The sequence below is a fragment of the Cupressus sempervirens genome, chromosome 7 (assembly GCF_028749045.1).
Source record: "Cupressus sempervirens isolate cs-2001-9-10 chromosome 7, ASM2874904v1, whole genome shotgun sequence".
Taxonomy (NCBI): Eukaryota; Viridiplantae; Streptophyta; class Pinopsida; order Cupressales; family Cupressaceae; genus Cupressus; species Cupressus sempervirens.
In genome coordinates this window covers 4,449,264-4,477,258 of record NC_143124.1, presented here as the reverse complement: position 1 = coordinate 4,477,258, position 27,995 = coordinate 4,449,264, and the positions used below count along the sequence as shown (strand labels likewise).

Genomic DNA, 27,995 nt, shown 5'->3' with positions numbered 1-27,995 from the left:
GTCAAGAATCACATGCCAAGACTCGAATAGTTTGGTCTAGTAATGTTGGTCTAAAGTTTTAAAGAAAAGCAAGCTGAAAAATATGTCACAACCGTAAGTACAGCTCACAAAAAACCTGATGTAGAATTGAAAGTATCTAATCATGGATTTTTAAATCAACTATTGAGGGTTAACATACATCGTGATTTAGCCGATCAACATCTGAAATTCCCCTTGTTCAAACAATCAAATGTTGTCTTACAAAATTCAAAGGCTTTCATAAAACAGAAAATTCAAAAGCCTTTCGATAGCAAATAATCTTAAGCTAATCTCACCTTTCAATGCTCTTGATTTTGTTTTCGGATGCCCCCAACTTTGCAACCATATTTCATCTGTATAATCGGTCAAAAACTATTTGTAATGGAGCTAGAGCTTTCTCTTCTTCCCCTTCATTCAGCATGGCCATAATCCCTCTATTTACTCTGACCATGCTATCTAGCACACCTTCAATGACAAGTGGGGTTTGTATAACAGTAATCATCCATTCACATCCACATGGAAAGTTACGCCAACCGCCATAATACCCACTTGCTGTGGAAAGATTACGATATTCTCCAAGAGATTGAGAACTGGATTCTACAAGCAGAGCATATATAGTGATTGCATTGCATGATCCTCTCAAGTACTACATTGTGCTTCCACTTCCGCCTGCCACGTCACAAGAAGATAGCATCGGCTCCATGCTTCGTCCGTACAAGCTGTCAACTATTCTTTTCAATACAATCAAAGCTCTCCCTTCTTCCCCTTCATCAACCACTGCCTTAAACCCCCCAAGTATTCCGGCACTGTGAGTCGTCGTAACTGTAATCTTGCCAGAGGTGAGTAATACCGTAATCATAAATACTCCATCTCGAAACTGTAGAAAAGAAACGAGTGAATTTTGACATGCATGGACTTGAAAACCTCTTTCTGAGGTTACAAGCAGAGCATAAATAGTGATCCCACTCGATGAGCTTCTCATAGTCAGCCCTTCCGTTTTCCCCTCAATCTCAATCTCAACCACTGCTTCAGCACCGATCACCTCATTAATCAAATCTGCATTCAATCTTGACGAAGTTTTCTCCAATGCCTTGCCTGTTAAAATGGCAAACTCCGACGGCAGCCTCTGAAACATTTGAATTCTTAAAAGATCTTAGATTTAAGAAACGCAAAACAATATAATCTTTAAAACAAATGTTCAAAAATACTTGAATCCTCTTTTCCTTCCCAACAAAATACTAGATTCCTCTTTTCCGTTCCAATCTGAAACATTTTAAATATCAATGTAAACTGGCTCAAAGAATTGAACAATTGATCCAAATATCGGAAACTCAAAGCGACTTAATTGTTAAACGCAACTTAAAAATAGTAAGATGCTCCGACTTTCCTCTGAAAAAGTCATGGAAATCACTTTCAACAAGAAATAATAAATTATTTTCCATTCAAAATCCCCTGTTTCGATAGCAGGAAGAGCATTACGCTGGATTCCAGACTGGAAGGATTCAAGTGAGAGAAGGACAAATTTGAAGATTGTATTATTTATATTTATTTTTATTTGAATGAAGAATTAAATTAAAAAAATCTGCATTTCAAAAAAAAAAAGAGTTGTTTTTGTTGAGAGAAAGATAGTACCGTCAGTCCATGAATGCAATTGAATACAGTTGGATCTCCATTGACATGCGCTCCAATTACCAGACTTTTCAATTCTTGCAGCTCTTCAACACCTTCTACGCTCTGCAGCTGTTGGCATTCAACAATCGTGATCCGCTCCAGATGTCGCAGATCTGAAAGGTTCGGCAACGATTTCAAACCATCACATGACTCTGTGTGTAACTCTCGAAGCTCTGTTGCACAAGATAACCCTGATATCATTTCCAATCTGAAGCATTGTTTCACTATAAGAGTCTTCAATTTTTCTAGCTCCTTTAATCCTGACAGGGTTTCTAGGTTGTCGCATCCGCACACTTCAAGTTTATAGAGCCTCCTTAGCTGCTCTAAGTCCATTTCGTTTAGATTAGGCATATGCATAACTTCTAATGATTCAAGTCTGGGGGAGATCTCTCCACTGATTACAAGCTTTGATATATTATCTAGTCTGCGAAATACTATTGTTTCGAGGCTATCCATGCGAGCCTCAAAATTAGATGAATCTCCACCTTTGCTCAGATCCAAATTCCCGCTGAAGAAAACAGTGTCCCAAAACCACAATTCTAATGATTTAAGATTTCTCAGTCGTTTAAGTGATTTGACGAAGGATGTTACATCTGTATTCTCCAAGGAACAACTTACGTATAATACTTCTAAATGACTGCACATTCCTATCAAATCCGGAAGATTTTGCGACGGAGAATTGAAAATCATCAGCACTCTCAACTCGAGACTGGCCTGGCATTCACAATTATATTTAAAAATTGAATTATTTCGCCAAACTAGTAGTCTGAAATTTGTACTCTACCGTAAACAATGATATAAAATTCCTGCAAAGAATAGCGAAATACCTGGGAATTAGGCTGCAACTGTTGCTGAAAAGTGCTCCAAATCTCTTCCATGTTTCGAACAGTCAAAGAACGCAGTTTTCGTAGAGGAATCCATGGAGGAATGTTTATTAAGTTGCCAAGATAATTGTCGATTTCCAGCAACAGGAGTTCAGCCTCGGCAGAGTCATTTAAACTAGCTATAAAATAAGTAAATCTGGTTTTGAGGGATGAATCCTCGAACGAATGGAAACACCTGCGGTTTGTTTCTGCTAGGATTTGCTCAAATCCTTTTGCTTCCTAAATAAAAGAATCTGAATAAAATATATATTTGTATATAAACGCACAAATTGAAATGTTGTCAAAAATAAATTGCACTGTTTAAATTTCAAAGATTTAAAGGAGAAGCACACCATGGATTTAAGGCGGTCCGGTTGCCACAGCCGAGGAGGGACTAACTTATCTGCCATTTGTCTTCCCAGATCGCGGAGGTGATCGTGCATTTCAAAGGAATCGCAGACATTAATCTCAACTAGACATTTCTCCTCCAACGTTTGGACTGCATTTTCAGCGCTGCAACCGACCGCATTCCAGATTGCAACAGCCTTTTCCTTCACCCCTACAGTACCTGGCTTATTGAAAAAACATGCAATATCTATAAATATCTGTCGCTCCTGACTGTCGAGACCATCAAAGCTGATTTTAAGGCTTTCCATTATATCTTTGTGAGGGATCAGCTTAACCTTTTTCAATTCTAACTCCCAATAAGCCTCAGTCCTTCCATATAGATGTGCACCCAAGACTTTCAGAGAGAGGGGTAAGCCTCCACAGAATTTCACGAAGCTGTCAGTCAACTTCTCATATGCAATGGAATTGGGTGGATTCTTGCCTCTGAAAGCATGGCTACAGAAGAGCTCTTTAGCATTACCATCTTCCATTCCTTTCATCCTATACTGGCTGCTGGCATCTGTAACTCTTAACATACTCCGGTCACGAGTTGTAATGATTACGAGGCTGCCAGCGCTCAGCGATTCTTCAGGTAACAGGGCATCTAACTGTTCTTGATGATCGATATCATCTAAGACTATTATGAACTGCAAATGTCTAGCCCTTCCCAGTCTATACCTCAAGAGTGCTATTTCATCATTCACATTGGTAAGTTTTTCACCGAAGAGATTATCCAAGAGCTTGCTTTGTAAGGAATGCAAATCATGTCTGTTATGCGATTCTCTCACATCAGAGAGAAAACAAGACGCACTGTAACTTGAGCGCTTCCTGTTGAAGAATTCTTTTGCCAGAGTGGTTTTCCCAGCACCTCCTAAACCGAAGATCCCTACTATTGTGGCCTTGTCCCTTGCTCTATTTGAAGTACAAAACCTTTCAAAATCTTGGACTAGTTCAGCAAGTCCTACCGGATATTTGGCAACATGTAATGGGATCCATTTTTGCATTTCTTTCTCCACACGGGATACTATTTCATCACACAAATTGCTGAAACCCAAAATCGATATTCTAATTTTAAGATGTTATTTTATTAAGAAAAAATGAATGTCACGTATTAGAGAAAAACGGGAAAATAGAAAACATGTTTAATAGCAACCAATACAAAGTTAAGGGATTTAATCTTACTTTTCATGCTGGCTAAGTACATAACCAGATATGTATGAAGCAGAAACGAGGCCATTTTTCCATTCATCAAGCTTTTCAAGGTTCCTGCCTTTCCTTTCATAATCGGAAAATGCCGTAGCGTAGTGTGATTTTTCGTTGTCTATGTGGCGTAGCTCCCACGGCTCAACACCATAGAAGACAGGAATAAAGAGGGTCTCACGTTGCTGTAACATGAGAACTAGCTCATCCAGACACCACGACGACTGCGCAAATCCCTTGGAAAAAATGGCAATTTGAACACGAGATGAGCATATGGCATGGTGAATGGCAGAAGGAATAGAATCTCCACCTTCCAACTCTTTGCGGTCGAGAAATGCCCTGCATCCTCTTTTCTGAAGACGCTCGTAGAGTTTTTTGGCAAAAGTTTCTTTGACGTCAGGGCCCCTGTGGCTGATGAACACATCATATATTTTAGGAGATGCAATCGATCTCTGGAGAGCAGATGAGGATGGAGAAGCCATGAATGATAGATATATGAAACTTAAAGCAGAGGGGTCTGGATATGATATTTCTCTGAGAAACGAGGAAGGAAAAACGATAACAGCAATGAACAAGTTGCGAAGTAATATTGGGCTTGACTTCACCATACATTGTCGGTCAGAAAGGCGATTGTTTGCACATGGCTTTCGACCAGTAGTCCCCACACGTGGAATAATAAAGGCTCTTAACCGACCTGACCCATAGTAAGATGTAATAATTGCATTCACATGGAAATGAAATGTTTGTATTCTCCTTTGCTTTTGAATAATGATAGAAGGGAACAAGAAAGCATCTAAAGATGTCTAAGACGACTTATTATAGCCTGGTGATGTTGCTATACATATCTTGTATATTGTCTGACCTTTCCCATGATCCTTTGATCTTGTGGCATGACTACTAACTGAATGAAGATCTATAAATAGAATAACATCACAAAATCAAAATACAATTTAAATTAGATTAACTGTCAATGATCAGATGAAAGGTTCAATTAATTTTACTTTAGTACTGCAAAATCAAATCGGTTGGCTGCTGAATAAGAATAGTTTATCGATGAACAGTAAACTGAAATGTTGCTTTTGCTTTTATATTATTTTCATATGTATTGACACTCTTCAATCAAATTAATTTTAAATTTTTAAAAGTATGCTTAGTAACAATACTTTCTTTTCACTATAAAATTATGTACAATTGTTAATAAAAGTGTAGAATCTTCATGGTCCTACACCAATATTTCAAACATCATATGGATTATTATAGCTCATCATGTTCACATCTCACATGACTGCAACCTTCATTTTATGCTTAAAGTTTTTCCCAGTCAAACTTTTGAACTTAGCCCCACACCATGGAAATTGTATTGGAAAGTAGCAATGAGTGGCCTATTTCACTTTTCGTACATTTTTTTTTTTTCATTTTCCATACAATTTCCATGGTGTGGGACATTTGTGCTAAGCTTAAAAGTTTGACAACAAAAAGTATTAAATATATTTAATATTAAAAATAAAAAGTACTTGGCCAAAAAGAAACAAAATGAAGATAAAGCTTTAAAAAATCGAAGTTAATAACTGAACCCTTTTGAATATTTATATTTTAGGTCTTTTTTATCAACATTTACAAATATTTTTTAAAGATTTTTTTATTGATTTTTTCATTGAAAAATATTTTATTAATATTTCTATTTATTATTTTTTATACTTTTGATTAAAATTTCCTAATCAACTAGAAGCCTTTTAGATTTCTTGAATAATTATTAATAAATTATAATATATAAAAAATTCAATATATGAATAACATCTTATTCATAGAAGTTGTTTCTCTCTAGATTCAATTAATCATTAATAATGAATATGATATGGTTGATAATCTTTCTAAATTTAAATCTATACATAATTAAATTGTGAACTCAAATTAATTTATTTTGCTTTGTTTTTTGAGCTATACCTTTTGGGTATACTTTGGAAACCTCCATAGGTGCTACATAAAAAATCATTATATAGTATAACATTTTTTTAATATTGATGAGTCCTTAGTGTACAAAACATTTGAAAATAGAAATAATAACTAATTATTTTAAATTATTAATTTAAAATTTGTTAATATACTATAAATTTTATATTGCTTTGAAAACTTCTTATGGATTTAGATGATTACTTTCATTTTTTCATATTTAACTAAATCAAATAAATACCTTTAAACATTATAAATCATATTGAACCACAAGATAAAATGTAATTATTAAGGTGTGTAAAATATATTTGGAGGGCAGAAGCATAAACCATTAAAATGTGGATAAATTTAGCTTTCTACAAATTTATAGTATAGCATTACATTTGAAAATACTTATAGATAAGACGAGGAACCAAGCTAAATACTTTAGTTGAAACAAGTTGTATGAATCATAGTTAAGAAGAACAATATGTTGTAGGATGTGCAGAAGTTGAAACCATTAACTTGTATTACAACAACTCCTCTAAAACAAGAAATATATCAAAATATGCTAGAGGTCATCATGGGTTAAAATAAATAAAAGGGACTGATAATTCATGGTAGACAATGCGACAATGAAGTATAAATAACATATAATATATTTTCAACTATTGAACATGTTCATTCGTATTCATGGTTTTTAGAATGCTTCTAAAATTACATTAAACATTGTCACATTACCTATTACAATAGGTCTAGTTATTCTAGACACTCCCATTCATGTGATGTCTAAACCTCTTAAATGTAACCTTCTTTCTAGTAGACCTTATTTTCATGCTATATATGTCATTCTTTCCACTATATAATTAAGCAAGGCTTATCTAGAATAAATTGATGTACACACTTATGGTATTTGGTAGACCAATAGTTGTTTTGATATTGAATTCAATGCTAAACTTTTGTCTATTGAGGGAAAAAAAAATCAAGAATCTAATGGAAATCCTCCTTCTATTAGCATCCTTTCAGATAAAAATTGGGGATCCTTAGATTTTACATGAACTTATATACACAATTACAAATTTTAGCATTAAATCTTAACAAATTTAAACTTGACAAATAATCCAACACTACAACTCATCTTTTAGATAAAATTAGTAGTAATAGATCAAATTGTTGATATATTTAAAAAATCACTATCTATTATAAATTCGTCAAATATAGAAACTTGCTACAGCTCAGGGAGCTTCCTATCCTCTCCAAATAAATATTATGGGGGAGTGTTAGAATGATGTTTATCTACAGTATTGGTAGATGTACATTTAATATGTATATAAGAGAACTCTTGAATAGATTGTTAATACCCAAAACCACAAACTGGAATCCTACAATTCTTGCCAACTTGATGTTGGGATATCCAACCGTTTACGACCAACTTGACAAGATGGATCAATTTGATTTGAGTCTTTTGCACTTTTGGCTCTACAAGGCCAAGGAAAGCATATCTATTCCTAAACAAATCAATTAAGTCCAAGATAATTATAATAGATAGACTTGAATATGAATGCAATGAAAGTTTCCTAAATGGAAAGGATTACATAAAACTTTAAACTTGCAAATAACGAATTAAGAAAAAAATTAAATGATTACATAAATGTGAGATGTTTTTAAATAAAGAATAATTATTAATTAATGTAATAAATAAACATACTAATTATTCAAAGGAAATATGTGAAATAATTGCCAGCGTATGGATTATGAATCATGAATAATATAAAGGATAGTGGCAAAATTTAAAGGGAAACAGAGTCAATATTATAAGTTATTATGTACATTTATAAAGTTCTATGCACCTTCACTATAAAGAATTTAGTATTCAAGATGCGATGGATCAAATATATGGACATAATTTAAACTAGTCTAAAATGTTGTTTAACTCCTATGATTGGGAGACAAACCAGAAACACATCCAAAAATAATTAAATATTTCACTATGTCTATGATAATCGAGTTTAAAATGCTATAATTGACCCTATCCACTTATCTATAATATAAATTATTTATAGAATTTTAAAAATAATTATAAAGGACACAAATTAATAATATTTCAACTCTAAAAAAAAATCAAAAAATAATGTTTACTGATTATGGCGTAAATAAAATTGGAATAAAGACAATCCTTATAGATGATCCATCTATTGTAAATTTATCCCAGAATTGCATAAAATATTATCCAATACTCCAAATCCAAGAGCTTTCCTCAATCATTCAATCTTCGCTAATAGAAGAAAATGATATATCAAATGTGCAATAATAGCTTGAGTACGTAAATTTTTAGGAAATTGTATAAAATATGAATTGTATATATATTCTCAATCATCTAATCTATATCTCCTATTTATAAATGTGAAGAGGCACAAACCAAACTGTTATGTCTCTATGAAAAGTCATATTTTAAACAACACACCTCTTTACCATAATAAATCATTAAAACATTATTGTGATTTGGGAATTTTACTTCTAAGTAATTATTTTGTTACCAAGATATTCATATTATTTCCACCTGATGCTTATGAATGTGAACATGGTGGATGTAACATAACAGGGTACTACAGGCTAGGTAAGAGCAAAGCCATTATATAAGCATTTGCAATTCATTCGCTGTCACCAATGTACTGGTTCTCAAGTATGCAGGCCTTTGATGATAACTCATAACCGATCTCATGGGCAGTGGTATCTCTATATCCTTGAATTTGACTCCATCCATCACTAAGTCTCTAATTTTGATGACTATCATTCTAAACAATATTGAGATGTGCGTGGTTTGTAACTAATATGTTTGTTTGTAAAACATATAAGAACTCATCAACATGTCTTGATAGTGATGTCTATGTGTATTTCTAGAGTGCTATTACTAACATGGATTCAAATTTCATGGTTATTGATTCTTAATTCATTATGGAGCACATGACATCTTTGTACAAAGCCTAGACAGTGGAACCATTCTCGATAACTTCTCTATGAATGCAAAGGACTTTTCTAAGGATGCACTTTTTTATGTTCTTTGAAATTTGATCTTCTCAAGATGTATAATTCCATTAACTTTATGCTCATGTTTCTAAGAAATGGGTACCAAAATTTCCTCCATTGAGTACATCATTCATGGGTGTTATAGATAGTATTCATACTTCAGTGTCTGCCAACAAACAAAGAAAAGTTAGATGTTAATATAAATAAATAAATGATTTTAACTCCTTGTGTGACCTCTCACCTAATGTGATGTGGAGCCTGATTAGACTTAGAGGTTTATTCGGTGTAGTTGCCCCCTCCCCCCCCAAATTAATTTTTACAGGAATTTGGGACGAGGGTTTTCAAGGGAAATCGCCCCGTAGGGGTTTTCAGGGGTAGTGCCCCCAAAGACAAAAATGACCTTATATCATAAAAGGCATCGACTACTTTTTTTCTATTAGATGACTTATTCCACCCCTAATTTTGTAAGCAACAAAAACTTGTATAAAATGGCTTAGGGTTAGGGATTTCATAATGTATGGTAATATTGTAGCTTCTTGCTGTAGTATTGAGTTGTAAAGGATTGTGGATTGTAGTCACTAGATAATAATAATATTGGGTTGTGGATTGTAATCAAGGATTGTGTGAACCATGCTAAATATTTTTGTCTTGTGTTCTCTTCTATGTGATTTATTATTTTCTGATACTAGTTACATTTGAGTATAACTGTTAATTCTATCCATTGTTAATCCTAATAAGTGGTATTAGAGCCAAACTTCTATCATTTTTTTCTTTTTAGCCAGATCATTGTCATTTTTTAATAGCTATCCTCTACAAGAAGGTGTCACAATTGAATGGGAGTAATGGTAGATGAGGGTAAGCTAAAAGTTAAGAAGTTTAATGGGAAGAACTTTCAGTTATGGAAAATACAAATGGAGGACTTTCTTTATCAGAAGGATTTATGGAAGCCATTGAAAGGAAAAACTAGGAAATAGGGAAGTACGATAGATGACGACTGGGAAATTTTAGAAAGAAAGACACTTGGGAGCATTTGATTATGCTTGGCACCATCAGTGACATTTAACATTACAAAAGAAAAGACGATAGAAGAGATGATGCAAACCCTAGTGAAATTGTATGAAAAGCCCTCTGCTTCAAACAAGGTATTTCTCATGAAGCATTTATTTAATATGAAGATGGAAGATGGTGGATCTGTTGAAGATCATTTAAATGAGTTTAATATGGTTACTAGTCAATTATCTTCTGTGAATGTCAATTTTGATGAATAAATTAAGGATATATTGAATTTTTTTTCCTTTGTTAAAAAGGTGGAATGGCTTAGTAATGACTGTGAGTAATTCTGTTTCTGGATCTAATGCTCTAAAATTTGATGATGTAATTGGTGTTATTCTGAGTGAGGAAACTGCTAGGAAAACCTCAGGTGGATCTAAATTAGTAAGTTCTTTGAATGCACAAAGTAGAGGCAAAACGACTGAGAGAGGAAATAATTTCGAAAATCATGGGAAACCAAGAGGAAAGTCAAAGGGAAAGAGATCCCAATCCAGAGGATCGAGAGATTATTGGTACTGTGGGAAGCTAGGGTATAAGAAGAAAGATTGTTGGACTTGAATGAACAATGAAGAAGACAAACAAGATGGAAACAAGAAGGAAAATGGTTTATGTAACAAATCTAGAGAGGATGCTCTACTTCTTTCTTTAGAAAGTGTTAATGATTCTTGAGTTTTAGATTATGGGGCTTCATTTCATACTACACCCCATAGAGGTTATTTTATTGATAATGTCCAAGGGGATTTTGGGCTTGTTTATTTAGAGGATAATAAACCCTCTCAGATTGTTGGAAAGGGAAAAGTTAAGATTAAGTTGCAGAATGGGAATCATTGGCTACTACATGAGGTAAGACATGTTCCAACACTGAGTAGGAATTTAATTTCAATAGGATGTAACTCAGTGATGAGGGTTGTGTAGTTACTTTTAATGAAAAAAAATGAAAAGTTTCAAAAGGTTCCCTTGTAGTAGAAAAAGGTGTGAAAGTGGGCACCTTATATCTTTGTATAGGTCATATTGTTCCTTCTACTATGATTGTTTCAGAGAAAAACGAATGTTCAAGAACATTAGTTTAGTTGAGAAGGGAGAACAAATAATTGTTGTAGATTCTGATACAGCACTATGACACCATAGACTTGGGCACATGAGTGAGAAAGGTATAAAATTACTTCATTCAAAGAAAGTTTTACTAGGTCTAAAATGTGTCAATATGACTTTCTGTGAAAATTGTATGTATGGAAAACAAAAGAGAGCTAGTTTTGTAAAGAGTGGGAAGCAAAAAAAATTAAAAAAATTATGAGCTTGTCCATATAGATGTATGAGGATTAGCTTAGGTATCTTCCATTGGTGGCTCTCACTATTATGTTACATTTATTGATCATGCAACTTGAAAAATATGAGTTTATTTCCTTAGACAAAAATTTGATGTATTTCAAACTTTTAAGAAATGGAAATGCTTGGTTGAGAATGAGACTAGTAAAAAGATAAAATGTCTCAGATTTGATAATGGTGGTGTGTAGTGCAGAAAAATATTTAAAGATTATTGTTCCTCTAATGGTATTCATAGACAAAAAATGGTTCCAAGGACTCCATGGGAAAATGGAGTGGCTAGATACATGAACATAACAATAATGGAGTGTGCAAGGAGCATGAGGTTTCATGTTGGGCTGCTCTTAAACATGTGGGTTGAGGCTATTAATAATGTGCCCTTAAATATGTGGGCTTCCCTTAATATATGTTGCATATTTAGATTGTGGTATTCTAGAGGAAGCATGGACTAGTAAGAAGGTGAGTTATTCTTTTCTCAAAACCTTTGGTTCTGAAGAATTTACACATATAGAATTTGAAATTAGAAATAAGCTGGAAACTAAGTCAAAGAAATGTTTATTGTTGAATATGGAATTAATGAATTTGGTTATAGGCTTTGTGATTTTGAAAATTGTAAAATTTTAAGAAGAAGGGATGTCATATTCAATGAGAAAATGTTGTACGAATATCTGTTGTAGTAGCATGAGAATAAAGAAAATGATTATGTAGTGATGGATGATACTCCAAAAGATGATGTTCCAATAGCTCCTCATTATCTGTGACAACCACAACAATAAATACTGCACACCCCAGTGAATGTTAGATGGTCAACAAGGCTAAGTAGACCTCCAAAAAGATTTTCTCCCTCTTTGTACTCTATTTTACTAACTGATGCTGGTGAGTCTGAATGTTATGATGAAGTTGTGTAGGTGGATGAAGATATTTGGTGGGGGTTTGCAATGAAAGAAGAAATAGACTCTTTGCTGAAAAATAATACTTGGGATTTATTCAAGTTTCCAGCAAGTAAAAGGGCCTTACAAAACAAATCAGTTTACAGGTTGAAAAAAGAGGATGGAGGTAAGAAAAGATTTAAAGCTAGGTTTCTGGTAAAATGATTTGCATAGAAAAAGGGCATTGAATTTGATGAGATATTTTCTCTTGTTGTTAAAACAAATTTTATCCATAGTGTTTTAAGTATTGTTGCTACTGAAGATTTTCATTTGGAGTAGCTTGATGTTAAAACAACCTTTCTTCATGGTGATTTGGATGAAGAGATATATATGGCACAAGCACATGGATTTGAGGCCAAAGGTAATGAAAACTTAGTGTGCAGATTGAAGAAAATTTTATATGGCTTGAAGAAAGAACCTAAGCAATGATATTTGAAATTTGATAGTTTTATGCATAAGCATGGATGTAGTAGGTGTCATTCAAATCATTGTGTTTATTTTAAGAGGTTGGATGGTGACAACTACATTCTCTTGTGTCTATATGTTGATGATATTTTTTAAATGGAAGCCTATGGCCAAGGAAAAGAAGATGAAGTTTGCATGCACGAAATTAAAAGGACATGCAATGATATGGTGGGATCAGCTCCAAAAGGATTGAACCAGAAAACAAAAGGAAAAGATCAAAACATGGAGCAAGATGAAAAAAAATCTTCGAGAAAAATTCTTACCCTTGATTTACTCACAAACCATGTTTGATAAGTTCCAAAACTTAAAGAAAATTTTGTCTTTTGTATAAGAGTACACAAATGAATTCTATAAGTTATCCATGAGAATAGAGCAACAAGAAGATGATGAGGAGGTGGCTGCTAGATACATTAATGGCCTTACATTCTATATCCAAGATTAACTGAGCATGAATCATGTTAATAATATGAAGGAAGCCTACCAATTAGCTCTAGAGGCTGAAGAAAAGCATAATCAATAGTACAATTAGAGGAATGAGGAGGAAGAAGGGGTAACTCAACACTATTTTGAGGAGGTTCTAATTATGGTCAAGGAGAATCCTCCCAAGGATTCAAAAGAAATATAGATTCCAGAAAAGATCCTGGAAAATATGAAAGATGAAGGGGATGTCAGTGAGGACAAGGTTGTGGTAGTAGAAGAGGATGAAAAAACTAATGGAGGCCCTTTACCTATTTCAAATGTGAAGAAGAAGGGAATAGAGCCTTTGAATGCTCAAATTATAACACGCCTAACATAAATCAAGGAAGAGAGCCTAGAGTGAACTTGGTTTAGCTAAAAGAGGAGGAGCAAGAAGTTTCAATAGATGTGGGAGAAACCCTCATGATGAGGATATCAATGATCATTCTAGAGAAAGATGAAGTTCTTGCAAAGAACTCTGATGACTCGTGGCTCTGGACCAACATTTTTAGAACTAGATGCAATTCTGGTGGAAAGGTATGCCAAGTTATTATTGATGGGGGTATTTGTGAGAATATGGTATCTAGAGAAATGGTTGAGAAAATAGATTTAAATGTGAGAAGCATCCTCGTCCTTATCATATTGCATTGTTTAAGAAAGGAAATGAAGTAACAGTTGATAAAAGATGTTTAGTTAGATTTACCATAGGAAAATTTTATAAGGATGAGATATGGTGTGATGTTATTCCTATGCATTCTTGCCACATGTTGTTGGGAAGACCATGGCAGTATGATAGGAAGGTCTTACATGATGGGGAGAAAAATACATACACATTTTGGAAGGATGACTCTAAAGTGGTTCTATTACCACTTAAGGATGACAAGAAGAGTGAAACCATGTTGTCTAAAAAACAAGTTGTTAAAGAAATGAAAGTAACAGGTTGTTGTTATGCACTAGTACTAAAAAGAGGAGAAGAACGAGAAAACTTGATGACACCTGAGGCAATGAAGGTGCTAGAGGAATTTTCTAATTTTTCTCCTAATGAACTACCTGATGGTCTCCCGCCCAAAAGAGATATTCAACATCATATTGATTATATTCTTAGAGCAACTCTACCTAATCAAGCAGCCTATCAGTTGAATCCAACACAACATGCAAAGTTGAATAAGCAAGTGGCAAAACTAATGTAAAAGGGTTTGGTCAGGGAAAACGTGAGTCTATGTGTAGTACCCACATTTTTTACTCCAAAGAAGGATGGTACATGGAGGATGTGCACTAATAGCAGATAAATCAATAAGATTACCATTAAGTATTGGCTTCCTATTCCTTGGATAGAGGACATGATGGATGAATTAGGGCTAAGTCCTTTAGCAAGATTGATCTTCGAAGTGGATACCACTAGATCCCCATTCGAGAGGGAGATAAATGGCAGACAACATTTAAGACAAGAGATGATTTGTACAAATGGATGGTTATGCCTTTTGGACTATCGAATGTGCCTAGCACATTTAAGTGGTTGATGAATATAGTGTTGCGACCTTACATTGGTAAGTTTGTTGTAGTTTACTTTGATGATATTTTGATCCATAGTAGAAGCAAGGAAGAACACTTACAACACTTGAGGATCATCTTGAGTGTCTTAAGGAAGGAGAAGCTCTTTGCAAACTTGAAGAAGTGTAGGTTCAAGCAAACTTGTTTGACCTTTCTAGGATTTTTCATTTCTCAAGGTGGTGTTCAAATGGATCCAAAAAAGGTATGAGCAATCCTAGAATGACCCAACCCTTCTAGTATAATAGGAGTAAAAAGTTTTCATGGGTTGGAAACTTTCTAGCGAAAGTTTATACAAAATTTTAGCAGTATAGTAGTACCCATAACAAATTGTACTAGAGGAAGGGAGTTCACATGAACAACAGATGTTGAAGAGAGTTTTAAATTCTTGAAGGAAAAGGTAACTGAAGATCCTATATTGGCACATCCAAATTTTGACAAATTTTTTGAAGTCAAGTGTGATCCTTCATATGTTGGGATAGGCACTATTATTAGCCAAGTAGGTAAGCCCATAGGCTTCTTTAGTAAGAAATTGAATAAAGTAAGAATTAAATATTCTACCAATAATTTGGAATTTTATTAAATTGTTCAAGCATTAAGATAGTGGAGGTGGCACTATCTAGTCCCACATGAATTTGTGCTATTTACTGATCATATTGCTTTGAAATATCTCAACAGACAAAAGAAGTTGAATAGTCGACATACCAAGTGGGTACCTCTAGTACCTTTTTTCTAAAACATAATTCTAGAAAAAAAAATCAAGTTGCTAATGCCTTGAGCAGACGTGCTACACTACTAACCACAATGGAAACAAAGATCATTGGTTTCGATGCTATTAAGGCCTTGCATGCAACTGATGATGACTTTTGGGAAATTATAGAACAACTAAAGGATTGATCTTTTGATAAGTTGTATCATGTGAAAGGTGACCATTTTATACAGGATGGTTACCTCTTTAAAGGTAAACAACTATGTATACCAGGTGGGTCTATGCAAGAAAACATTATCAAGGAATTTCATAGTGGTGGACTAGCTAGACACTTTAACAAGGACAAAATAATAAACTTGGTTGAAGATAAGTATTATTGGCCCAAAATAAAGAGAGATATCACTAAATATGTGGGTAGGTGGAGAATTTGTCAAGTGGCTAAAGGACATTCATAGAATACAAGATTATACATGCCTTTACTGGTACCCACCAAACCACAGATTGACTTGAGTATGGATTTTGTATTGGGTCTCCCACACACTCAGCAAGGTAATGCTTTTATTTTTGTGGTTTTTGATTGATTTTCCAAAATGGTCCACTTTATTTCTTATAAAAATACTAACGATGCAACTAGATTAGCAGAACTATTCTTTTCAGAAGTTGTTCATTTGCATGGCCTTCCAAAGACCATTACCTCTGATAGAGACACTAAGTTCTTGAGCCATTTCTGGAGGAATCCCTAGATGAAATTAGGAACAAGGTTACATTTTAGTAGTCCTTATCATCCTCAAATTAATGGAAACATAGAGGTAGTTAATCAGAATTTGGGAAATCTGTTACATTGCATTGTGGGGGAGAAGCCTAAAGAGTGGGACTTGGTTGCCCCAGGCAGAATTTTCCTGTAATAGTTTTCTTAATAGATCCACCAAAAAATCTCCATTTCAAATTGTCTATGGTCAAAACCCCCAAGGTGTTCTAGATCTTGTATCACTTCCCTTGGGACACAAAATTAGTGATGATGAAGTTGTCTTTGCTGAACACCTTCACCAACTCCAACAAGATGTTAGACAAAAGTTACAGGATAGTAATGTAAGTTACAAGATTGTTGTAGATGCTACTTGGAGACAACAAATATTTTTTATTGGTGAATTCCTTATGGTTTACTTGAGGCATGAATGGTTTCCTATATACACATATCATAAATTGAAGTATAAAAAGATTGAGCCTTGCAAAATCATCAAAAATATTAATTATAATGCTTATGAGGTTAGCTTACTACCAATTCTTGACATCTCCCCTATTTTTAATGTTTCTAATTTATACACATTCCATGGAGATATTCCTAGTGTAAATGATATCTAAGGAGTGGATTGGAACCATCACCTTCCCAATAAGAAGAATGAAAAGATTGCCAAAATTATTGACAAGCAAACTACCTCCACAAGGCATGGCCATCATAACAAATACCTGATACAACGAGACAAGTTACCTAAAATAGAGAGTACATGGTCATCTAAGTGGGCAATAATGTAGTTAGATCCAATAAAATTAGATCAATTCAGAAACATCCACTTGCAAGAGCTTTTTTCTTTCAAGAAGGGGAGAATGATGCATCAACTTCTAGGAGTCATAACTTTTGACTCGGATATGAGTTTTGGCTGAAATTTTACATGCAATTGTGTGAGGAGTTATTTGGATTACCAATTGAGTTTAGTTTGATAGATGACTATTTTGACATTTTTTTGAGAGCCTAAAATTTTGTCTTAACTTCTGAAATTCATTTTTTGTATTTTTTTTTCATTTTTTTAGAAAGTTGTTTTTGTAATAAATTTGAAATCATATTTTTGATTTTTTTTATTAGTTAGAAATTCATCTTGCCTTAGTTGGGGTCTTTTCTTGGGAAAAATTGAGATTCGTAGGATGGGTTCTGGAATTTACCAAAAATGAAAAAAAATTGTTTTTCTCAAAATCTAACAAATATGATAATTTTTGAAATTGTAATAAGTAGTTGTTTTCTTTCATTATAGACGTAGACTAGAGTTGGAAGAATTGAATAAAGAATCTAACATTTTGAAAATCTGTGTTGTTGTTTTTTGAGTTATAATCATTGAAGGGGTTTGAGCTACATTAGAAAAGAATCTCTAGGAAATTGAATTTAGTTTCTAAACTACTAGGCCTTATATTTTTTTAAAAAAAATTGATTGGTCAAAATTTTGAAATTTAATGCAATAGTACAAAAATTTCAGGAAAAAAAAAAAGAAGCAGACATATGTCTGACCACCTCAATCAAAATCAAATGAATATATTTTAAAATAATATTCTAGATAGAAGAAGTAGACTCATGCTTGGATGTGACACATATTTTTGGGTATTTTTATTCTAAATAATTAATTAATTATAAATTTTCTACTTTAGTATTTTTGGAATAAAAAACTTTTGTATCTAACCACCTTAACTAATTCAAAACTATGCAAAATTTAATTTATTTATTTTTCCTTATAGTAGAAGAAGCATAGAATGTGATGCATCTTTTAGATTTCAAAAATGTTATACCATTTGAAAGTTATAGTCATTCTTCAAGAAGTGTGTCAATTAGCACTTTATATCTAACTCCATTACAAAATAAGTAATAATTACTTACTAAACTCGTAAATTGATAAACCTTACATTTATGGAAAGCTAATAACATTCATAATAATCCCTTTTTATTTCATCAAATTTTGGTGAAAAAGAAATTGTCAACTACATGTTTGAAGTAAACAACAAACAAGAACAAGCCAAAAACATATTTTCAAGATATTTATAAATTTGACCTTATAGGGTAGTATCAAAAGATATAGTAGTCCTTATAAAGGTATTAATTATTTTCATTTAGTATCAAGATGGGTGGGAATTAAGTTGGAATATATTTTGAAATGCTTTGAGGCATTTCAGAACTACATATTTTTCAAATAGCCACTTTTTGGCACACCATGATCCTGCACATATCCCCTACACATACTACGAAGAGGAAATTGAATAAAAATTCTAAAGAAATAATTGCACAATTTGAGAATCTTGATATAGTGGAGAAAACTCGATGATTACTACTTTCACTTCTTAAAGATGAATTAAAAGAATCATTGAAACTATTGGGTATAGATATAAGTATAAAAAAGAGGAAGACTTCTAAACTACAAAAAGATATTGTTGAAAGTGTTGAGGAAGGGTTATGTTCCATTGGGAAAAAAAATTAGATCTACAAATAAATCCATTGCATGAAGAGTGATACTAACATTTGTTTTAAAAAAGAAATTATGAAAGAAAAGACAGATCTCTTCACTATCATCTCATATTGGGTATAGTCAAAAGATGATATCACATTATCTAAAAAGGAGAAATAATTTGGATGATAGTACATTAGAAGGAAATTGAGTGCTAATGTGGAGAGTTCCTCAATCTGCTAGTATTGTGGAAACAATTAAGAACTTAGTTATTCAATTTTGGATTGATAATACTCTTCCTTCACCAAATAGAAGAGGTATCATCAAGTAGAGGATTGGGCCTAAGGAGTATCTTCAACACCTGAAACATTTTTTTGGATGTCATGCAACATGAATTGTATCTCTCATTTTGTAATTTAAATCCTGACATAAAGATTGGACAAACAATGTTTGAAAGATTGAAACCCTATTTTGTGAAGAGAAATAAATCTCTTGAAACATGTTTTTGTTGATATTGTGTTGAAAATGATTTTCACTATCAAGGGTTCTGAAAGATGATAGAATAAAGTGGTGGTTCTCAAAATTCTTTTCATAAATGACTGAACCAATTCATAACATCGATTTTATGTGACAAACCAAATGATTATGCAATAGATGAAATACATTGCATAAAAGGAACTTGTGAAACATATGATAACCTGACTAAATTTCCTTTAAGAGATGAAGATACTAATATGGTGAGGATGGAAAAATGTAAGAGATATAAGTACATAAAGTCAAAAACAAAAGTTGGAAAAGAATCAACAAGGTTGGAATATGTAGAGGATGACATACCTGCTGGAGAATTTATGTCAAATTTTCATAAATTGATTCAACCATATATACGTCATTCTTTTTTTGCTAAGTGGAAAGCAAAATAATTTCAAACATTAAAAGAAACTTTCCCACTCGGAACAATTTTATCTGTTGTTGACTTTGCAAAGAATTACTCTTTCATTTCTCAAAAATAACTTCAACTATAATACTACTTTACAACTTGTAGGTTACTATTATGGTTCAAGTGTCTTATCAATATAAACAAATTGATTTGGATGGTGTGGAAAGTACAGATCAAGCATGGGTCATTGAAAAAGAGTATCACTTTTACATTAGTGAGGACAAAGAACATGTTGCACATTTTGTGGAATATTATTTTAAGATAGTTTTTGAATACTTGAAAAACAAAGGCATAAAAATGGAAAAACATTTTTTATGGTTAGATGGATGTGCAGCACAATTTAAATCAGCTAGACCATTTTATGCATTATGTAGATATCATCGATACCTTAATACACCACACATTTGGAGTTTTTTCAAGAGTGGACATGAAAAGGGTGAGGACGATGATGAAAGAGTTTGTGTCAAACATATTTTAAGAAAGTATCAAATGGACTATAAAGGATGTCATATTAATAATGCTCATGATGTGGTTAAGTGGTGCAAAACACATTTTACGATGCCAAAAAATAGAGATAACACATCATTACAAGCGGATTGAGTATACCATTTATAGCATTTTGGGAGTTATTAGTTATAAATTAATTTGAATATTATAATTGAATCAAATTTATATTTAATATGTTAGGTGATAACTAAATTAGATGTACACACATGTTTAAAACTCATTTTTTGTATGCATGTATGGACCTTACATTCAACTGTGGATAGAAGATCAATGCATGCATGCAAGAGGGTAGAGAAGACACTATCTTTACATTCAATTATAAGTACAGATAGTATTGTGTGGTCATTGTACACAAGAGAATACTCATGTTTTTGTCTTGATTACATTGATGAAAAATATGATGGTTGCATTAATCAAGAATGTGGATATGTGGGTGAATGAACTTTGGTGCCACTAGATGTTATCAATACGAATGAGTTTGAGGATGAAAACTATGATGATATTCCATTGATTTCTAGTGATTATGACCATATTTCAGCATTGATCAGAGTTGGTATGTATGTATATGTACAAGTGTATTTGTTTCATAATATTGGTTAATTTATTTAACATATATACTCATGTACATGAGACATGGAATTTACATACATACACTTTGTGTAGGCAATGTTTTTGCAATCATGATAGAATCTAAAAATGTAGAAGGTGTTAGCTATTATTTATTGTGTTGCACCATACAAAGAGAGAAGCTAAAAAAGACTAATATAAGTGATGGAATTATGTTTCCCATAGGTTAGTATATAGCTGGATCATGCACATGTACATCTATGTTTTTTTACAAATTTAAATTTATTGAATTATTTGATTGATGTATATATATGGATATGTGTACATATATTCAGTAATTAATTAATCTATGTGATATTTTTAAAATGTATATGCAAGTTTTTTTGTTTTATAGGGAACATATTTGAAGCAAAGAAGAGTACTTAAGAATGGGATTCATTTCATTGATTATCAACCTAATAATAAGGTATATTAGTATAGTAACCATGTTATTGCCATTGGTCTAACTTTTCATCCAGTCAAAGGACCTGGAATAAGTAAGTAGAGGCTTGATATTGATAATCACGAGAAAATATTAAATGTTATTGAACAACGAGCTGGCCCACTTGATACGAGATAGAAACACCTTGTAATTTGAAACAACTTGAACATTTTGAAATTTGGTTGAACTATTTGAAATTTGAAATTTGGTGAGCAAAAATTTGAGATTTGGTTGAACTTGATAATTTTCAATTTTCAATTTGGTGGAACTAATTATATATTACTTTTACTCTTTCATTTAACTTGTCAAGTTTAAATTGTGATTTGTAAGTAATTATAGAGATTACGAACTTATATGCAACTAATTAGGACATGTGCCTTGAGGGTAAGAAATTCAAACACTTGTCTTAAGGGGATGAAATTAGGACTTGTAACTAATTATATATTACTTTTACTCTTTCATTTAACTTGTCAAGTTTAAATTTTGATTTGTAACTAATTATAGAAATTAGGAACTCATATGCAACTAATTAGGACATGTTTCTTGAGGGGAAGAAATTTGAACACTTGTCTTAAGGGGATGAAATTAGGACTTGTAACTAATTATATATTACTTTTACTCTTCCATTTAACTTGTCAAGTTTAAATTTTGATTTGTAACTAATTATAGAAATTAGGAACTTAGATGCAACTAATTAGGACATGTGCCTTGAGGGGAAGAAATTCGAACACTTGTCTTAAGGGGATGAAAAAGGACTAGACTTTAATCATATCTAAATATCACTTGCATTACTTTTACTCTTTCATTTAACTTGATTAGATCTTGTAACTAATTATATTGAACTTTGACACTTTCATTTAACTTATCAAGTTTAAATTGTGATTTGTAACTAGTTATAGAAATTAGGAATTATGTAACTAGTTAGGAATTTAATCATATCTAAATATCACTTGCATAGAACAAAATTAACCACATGTATACATCAATTTCATAAACCAACATAATCTAACATAATCCAACATAATATAACATAATCTAACATGATCCAACATAATAGAATATTATCTAACATAATCCAACAAAATTTAACATTATCCAACATAATCTAACATGTAAAAGAACATAATCTAACATAATCCAACATAATAGAACACTATCAAACATAATCTAACATGTAAAAGAACATAATCTAGAATAATCTAACATAATCTTTAAACATAATATAACATAATCTAACATAATTCAACAAAATAAAACGTTATCCAACATAATCTAACATGTAAAAGAAATGTCTAGAGAGTGTATATATGTAGGTCAATCATCTAACATGTATATGAACCTGAACTTAAACACATGTGTCCAACATCATTCTCGAGTCTACAATATATGTATCAATCATTGAACAAATAACAGAAACATGTATAATCTAGATCTCAGAAGATAATATCAAATGTAAATAACATGGATGTATGCATCCAGGTACCTATGTAGAATCTATGAATGTCTCTCTAGATGAATTTCTAGATCAAATAATCTATAATATTAAAAAAACTATAGATCATTAGGTGCAGGACTATCGTCGTGGCATCTCCTCAACGTAGTTGTGAAGACTAACCATCAGGATGTTCACTAGGATGTGGTGACCCCTATATATATATATATACATATATGTATATATATATATATATATACATATATGTATATATACATATATACATATATGTATATATACATATATACATATATGTATATATACATATATGTATATATACATATATACATATATACATATATACATATATACATATATACATATATACATATATGTATATATACACATATATATATATATATACATATATGTATATATATATACATATATGTATATATACATACATATGTATATATACATACATATGTATATATACATATATGTATATATGTATATATACATATATGTATATGTATATATATACATATATATATATACATATATGTATATATATATATATGTATATGTATATATGTATATATGTATATACATATATGTATATATATATATATACATATATGTATATATATATACATATATGTATATATATATACATATATGTATATATATATATATACATATATGTATATACATATATACATATATACATATACATATATATACATATATACATATATACATATATATATATATGTATATATATACATATATGTATATATACATACATATATATATATATGTATATATACATACATACATATATATATATATATATATATACATACATACATACATATATATATACATACATACATACATATATATATATACATACATACATACATATATATATATATATATATTCAAGAGAAAGTGATATCAATGTATATGATTTCATATTAAATTAACTCTCTTTTAAATTTATAAATTGCATGCAATTTATATATTACATTTTAAACTTATATGTGTCTAATTCAAAATTCAAAACATTTAAAACTAACTTGTCCACTACTGAAAACATTGAATGAGGCTCGACAACGTACATGATCTAGTATCAAAGGTGGAGTAAAAAGAGGCATGCCCCCCTACAATACATACATACATGTGTAACAAATCAAATTAAAAAATGTATAATTACAAAGGCACAATATGTATACATGCATAAATAATTAGTTTCAAACAATTAAAATTTTAACATGAACAAAAACACTATAGATTGGCATTTGATAATACTCAAACTACCTAGCATCGATCATGTCCACCGATACATCCAAATTTTTTTGGGCCTCATCTAGCTCCATCTCTACATCTTTGCTAGCATGGCTAGTCACTGGAACACGTCCTAAAAATGACAAGCCAAGTGGACTAACTAGATGAGATGGCATAGAAGTAGAATTATCACATGTCAAAAATTCCATCCATCCTATAGTTGACAAGATGAAGTCAAAATCATTAAGGCCCACATTTGAACTCTAACCATGCCCTACATTGGCTGAAGGGTCTATACTAGTATTTATATGTCCCTCTATAGAAAAAGAGTGGTCAATAGGTGGATCATGATGTGTACTACCACCATGACCACCACTTGATCGATGAGCAAAATATGGCTCAGGATGTGTCCCAATACTACCATGCACATGATGTTGAACATCTGATATGGGTATGCCAAGATTCTCTAATATGAATCTATATGAATATAATAGATCCTCAACAAGACTAGTCATAGTATCTCCTACCAACACTCCAGTGTGACCCTCTAAGCTAGTCAGTAAAGGGATGCTTGTTGCACTATACAAGTCTCCTGAAGATGAAGCATCAGATGATGATCTAGAACACCGACAAAACATCGAATACTAGCCAACCTCGTCACCCAAAATAGATCTGATAGTTGTGAAAATCTCTCCAACTCCCTGAATCACCCCCTACAACTAGGTGCTACGCATGACCTCATGAGTTGATGGACCTAATATAGAGGAAATAGTAGGTATCTTATCTCTGACAATCAACCTATGTGTTTGTGGTGGATGACCCAGATACCTATCAACTAGTCTACCATGACCCTTTCCTAAATGTGATGGTAAATTAGTGTAGTTCACCACTCTGTTTAAGCGAACCTCAACATAAAGATTTCATGTAAAATAGAGTGGAATTTGGTCATTATTTGGATAAAAACCATGAGAAGAAAGGAAGCGTAGGTATATAAGTTCATCCATTTGTGGATCTGTACATTTAAGGGGAGAATATGCCTTCACATACTTTTGTGGAACATAATGTGGGAAACATTCCCTCTTTAGTGTCTCTTTGGGCACTAAGCCCTTTACTTGTTCTAGTGAAAGACCTGAAGAGACCTTTTGTCCCTTACTGTCAAGGACAACCTATATAGTACGTGCAAAATATGGAGCAACACCATGAATCTCATCCCTAATATGTGTGAGGCTACTTAAGATGCTCTGCAATGTACTACTATATACACTAGAGCATGCATAGCTAGCCAAGGATTCATGAAGTCTCTAAATCTCTTGATTAGTGCGATCAAAGAGCATGTGGGGTGGGATAGGATATTGATCTAGGGGAATAGGCCATTGTTTGGGGGGGCAGACTATTTCTTGAGGGACATAGGCTACTATTGCTCGGGGGGGATAGGAGGTTGCTGCTCGAGGGGGATAGGAGGCTGCTGCTCAGGGGGGATAGAAGGTTGTTGCTTGGGGGGATAGGAGGCCAGTGACTTTTCTTTGTAGAGTTCAATGTATGTAGTATGCACATGTGTAATGTGTAAACCTAAAATTTAAATTTGAATATGGCATTTAATAAGCTTGAAATTTATTACAATGTCATTTAAGAAACTATAATTTTGTAAACATGAAATTAAATATATAATACATGTAAACATGAAACGAACATAACATACATACTACATGTGTATTTTACATCCTAAATTAAAATATGACATTTAATAAACTTGAAATTTACTATACAATGACATTTAAGAAACTAGAATTTCATAAACATGAAATTAAATAATACATGTAAACATGAGACAAACATATGCTATGTACATGTACATAGAATTTTGTAAACATGAAACAAACATAACATACAAGTGTACATGTGTGAAGTTTCAAATTTGAATGTTGTACATGTGCATATATGTTCACCCTAATATTTAAGCCTAATATTTACCCAATAAAACCCTAATATGAACCCTAATAAAAGCCTAATCTGAACTCCACAAAAAGTGTAATCAAAACCCTAACCTTAGAAGCTTAACTGTAGTCAAAATGTAACTCTAATCCTAACCTAAACACTCACTCTAGAACCCTAACCATTATTTTAATTCTTTGTTAATTTATATCATGTATGTGTGTGTGTGTGCGTGTGTCAACTTCATAAAATTATTTCAATTAAATCTATAGAGTCTAGATCACATGGGTGGACTACCAAACACATAACTAGGTTGAATACATATCTAGATTAAATAATAAATTAAGAGGTCCTAACATAAATGTCTTAAACTTGGGTTCGTGTTTAGGATCTATTCATAAATAAAGCGTAGAGCTTAGAGAATCTATAATCTAATGTTTTCAAAATTCTATATATACGAATGTGAAAATATATTCAAGCTTGATCTTAAAATGATGGCTTAAGGGTCCAGAATATTTAAATTTCTATATACATATATCACATGAATTTTTAAATTGCAAAAAAGTGTTATGGTCTCTAATTTTTAAATATATGCATACATTTAAAGGGCTAATAGATTGGACCTAGGCTCATGTAATTCATTAATATGGTTTACTAATACAATGTTTTTATAAGGAGTTTTTAGTTATGTGCAAGTTATTTTTATGAATTAGGGAACTTTATATATTTAATTTTGTGTGTTTACTTTACAATAATTTAGAGTTATCATTCAAAGTTTTTAGTTTAAGTCAAGTGTAACTTAGGTGAAGTACTTAAAAAAAAATTGTGTACATGTTAATTTAAACACACACACACAAACATATGAACTTAAATTTTAGTATATTACAAGTTCATGTGTGTACATTAAAATTTTAAATATATGTGTACATCCACAATATATATATATATATATATATATATATATTGAAATTAGTGGCATCAAAATTTTCTATCGAAACTTGAAGCATAGTTTGTTTCGATAGAAACTAAATAGTTTCTATCAAAAGTAAGAAAACAAAAATTGGTTGTTGCACAATTTTAGAGGAATTTCTTCCTTTGACAAAGTGTAACCCACTATTGTGGGTTCACCCAGTGGTTAAAAGAATAGCTAGAACATTTAGTTTTTATAAGGGATTTGGGGATACAAAAACAAATCCTTGGTATGAAAATTTGCAGAGATGGGAAAAATAGAAAATTAACATTATCTCAAGCTAATTATATTGCAAAAGTGTTGCAACGTTTCTCTATGGTGAATGCTAAAACTATCAGCACACCTTTACTAGGTCATTTAAAATTGACTAGGGAGATGTGTCCAAAGACACAAGAAGAGGAGGTTAAAATGTCCAAGGTAGCTTATGCTTTAGATGTAGGAAGATTGATGTATGCTATGGTATGTACTATGACAAATATTGCACATGTAGTGGGAGTTGTTAGTAGATATATGAGTCATTAAGGGCTTAAGCATTGGAATGAAATCAAATGGATTCTCAAATATTTGTGAAGAACGTCTAATAAGTGTTTACATTTTGGGGTTCTACTACTAATTTATAGGGCTATGTTGACTTAGATTTGGTAGGGGATATTGATTCTAGGCAGACTACAAGTTATGTATTTACTGTTGGTGGGATAAAAATAAGTTGGATTTCTCAGTTGCAGAAGGTTAATGCTTTATCCATTGTAAAGGTAGAGTATGTTGTTGCTACAAAGGCAGCCAAAAATATGATATGGCTTTAGTTCTTCATGGAAGAATTGGGACACCCACAGAGGGATAATAGTTTTTTTTATAGATAGCCAGAGTTTCATTCATCTTGCAAATAGTATTTCTCTACATTCAAAGATAAAACACATACAGTTTCAGTACTATTTCATTCAATCAGTTTTGGATGATGGATAGTTAAAGCTGGAGAAGATACATATAGATGATAATCTAGTAGAGATGTTTACCAAGGTAGTAACAAGGGAGAAGTTGAACTCTTCTTCAGTTTTGATTGGTCTTCTAGACTAAACAAAATAAAAGAGAAGTAGAGTCTAG

General features: G+C 32.1%; 1 protein-coding gene across 1 annotated transcript; it reads right to left on the bottom strand.

The window, feature by feature from the left end:
* Positions 1 to 121: 121 nt before the first annotated feature.
* LOC149545125 (disease resistance protein Roq1-like) lies at positions 122 to 4,777 on the bottom strand. The gene is made up of 5 exons (XM_089790525.1): positions 4,122 to 4,777; positions 2,906 to 3,983; positions 2,517 to 2,792; positions 1,651 to 2,403; positions 122 to 1,144 (listed from the first exon to the last, which is right to left on the bottom strand). The coding sequence occupies exons 1-5, from the start codon at positions 4,745 to 4,747 to the stop codon at positions 665 to 667; spliced, it is 3,213 nt and encodes a 1,070-aa protein (XP_089646651.1). The 5' UTR covers positions 4,748 to 4,777; the 3' UTR covers positions 122 to 664.
* Between the last annotated feature and the right edge of the window lie 23,218 nt (positions 4,778 to 27,995).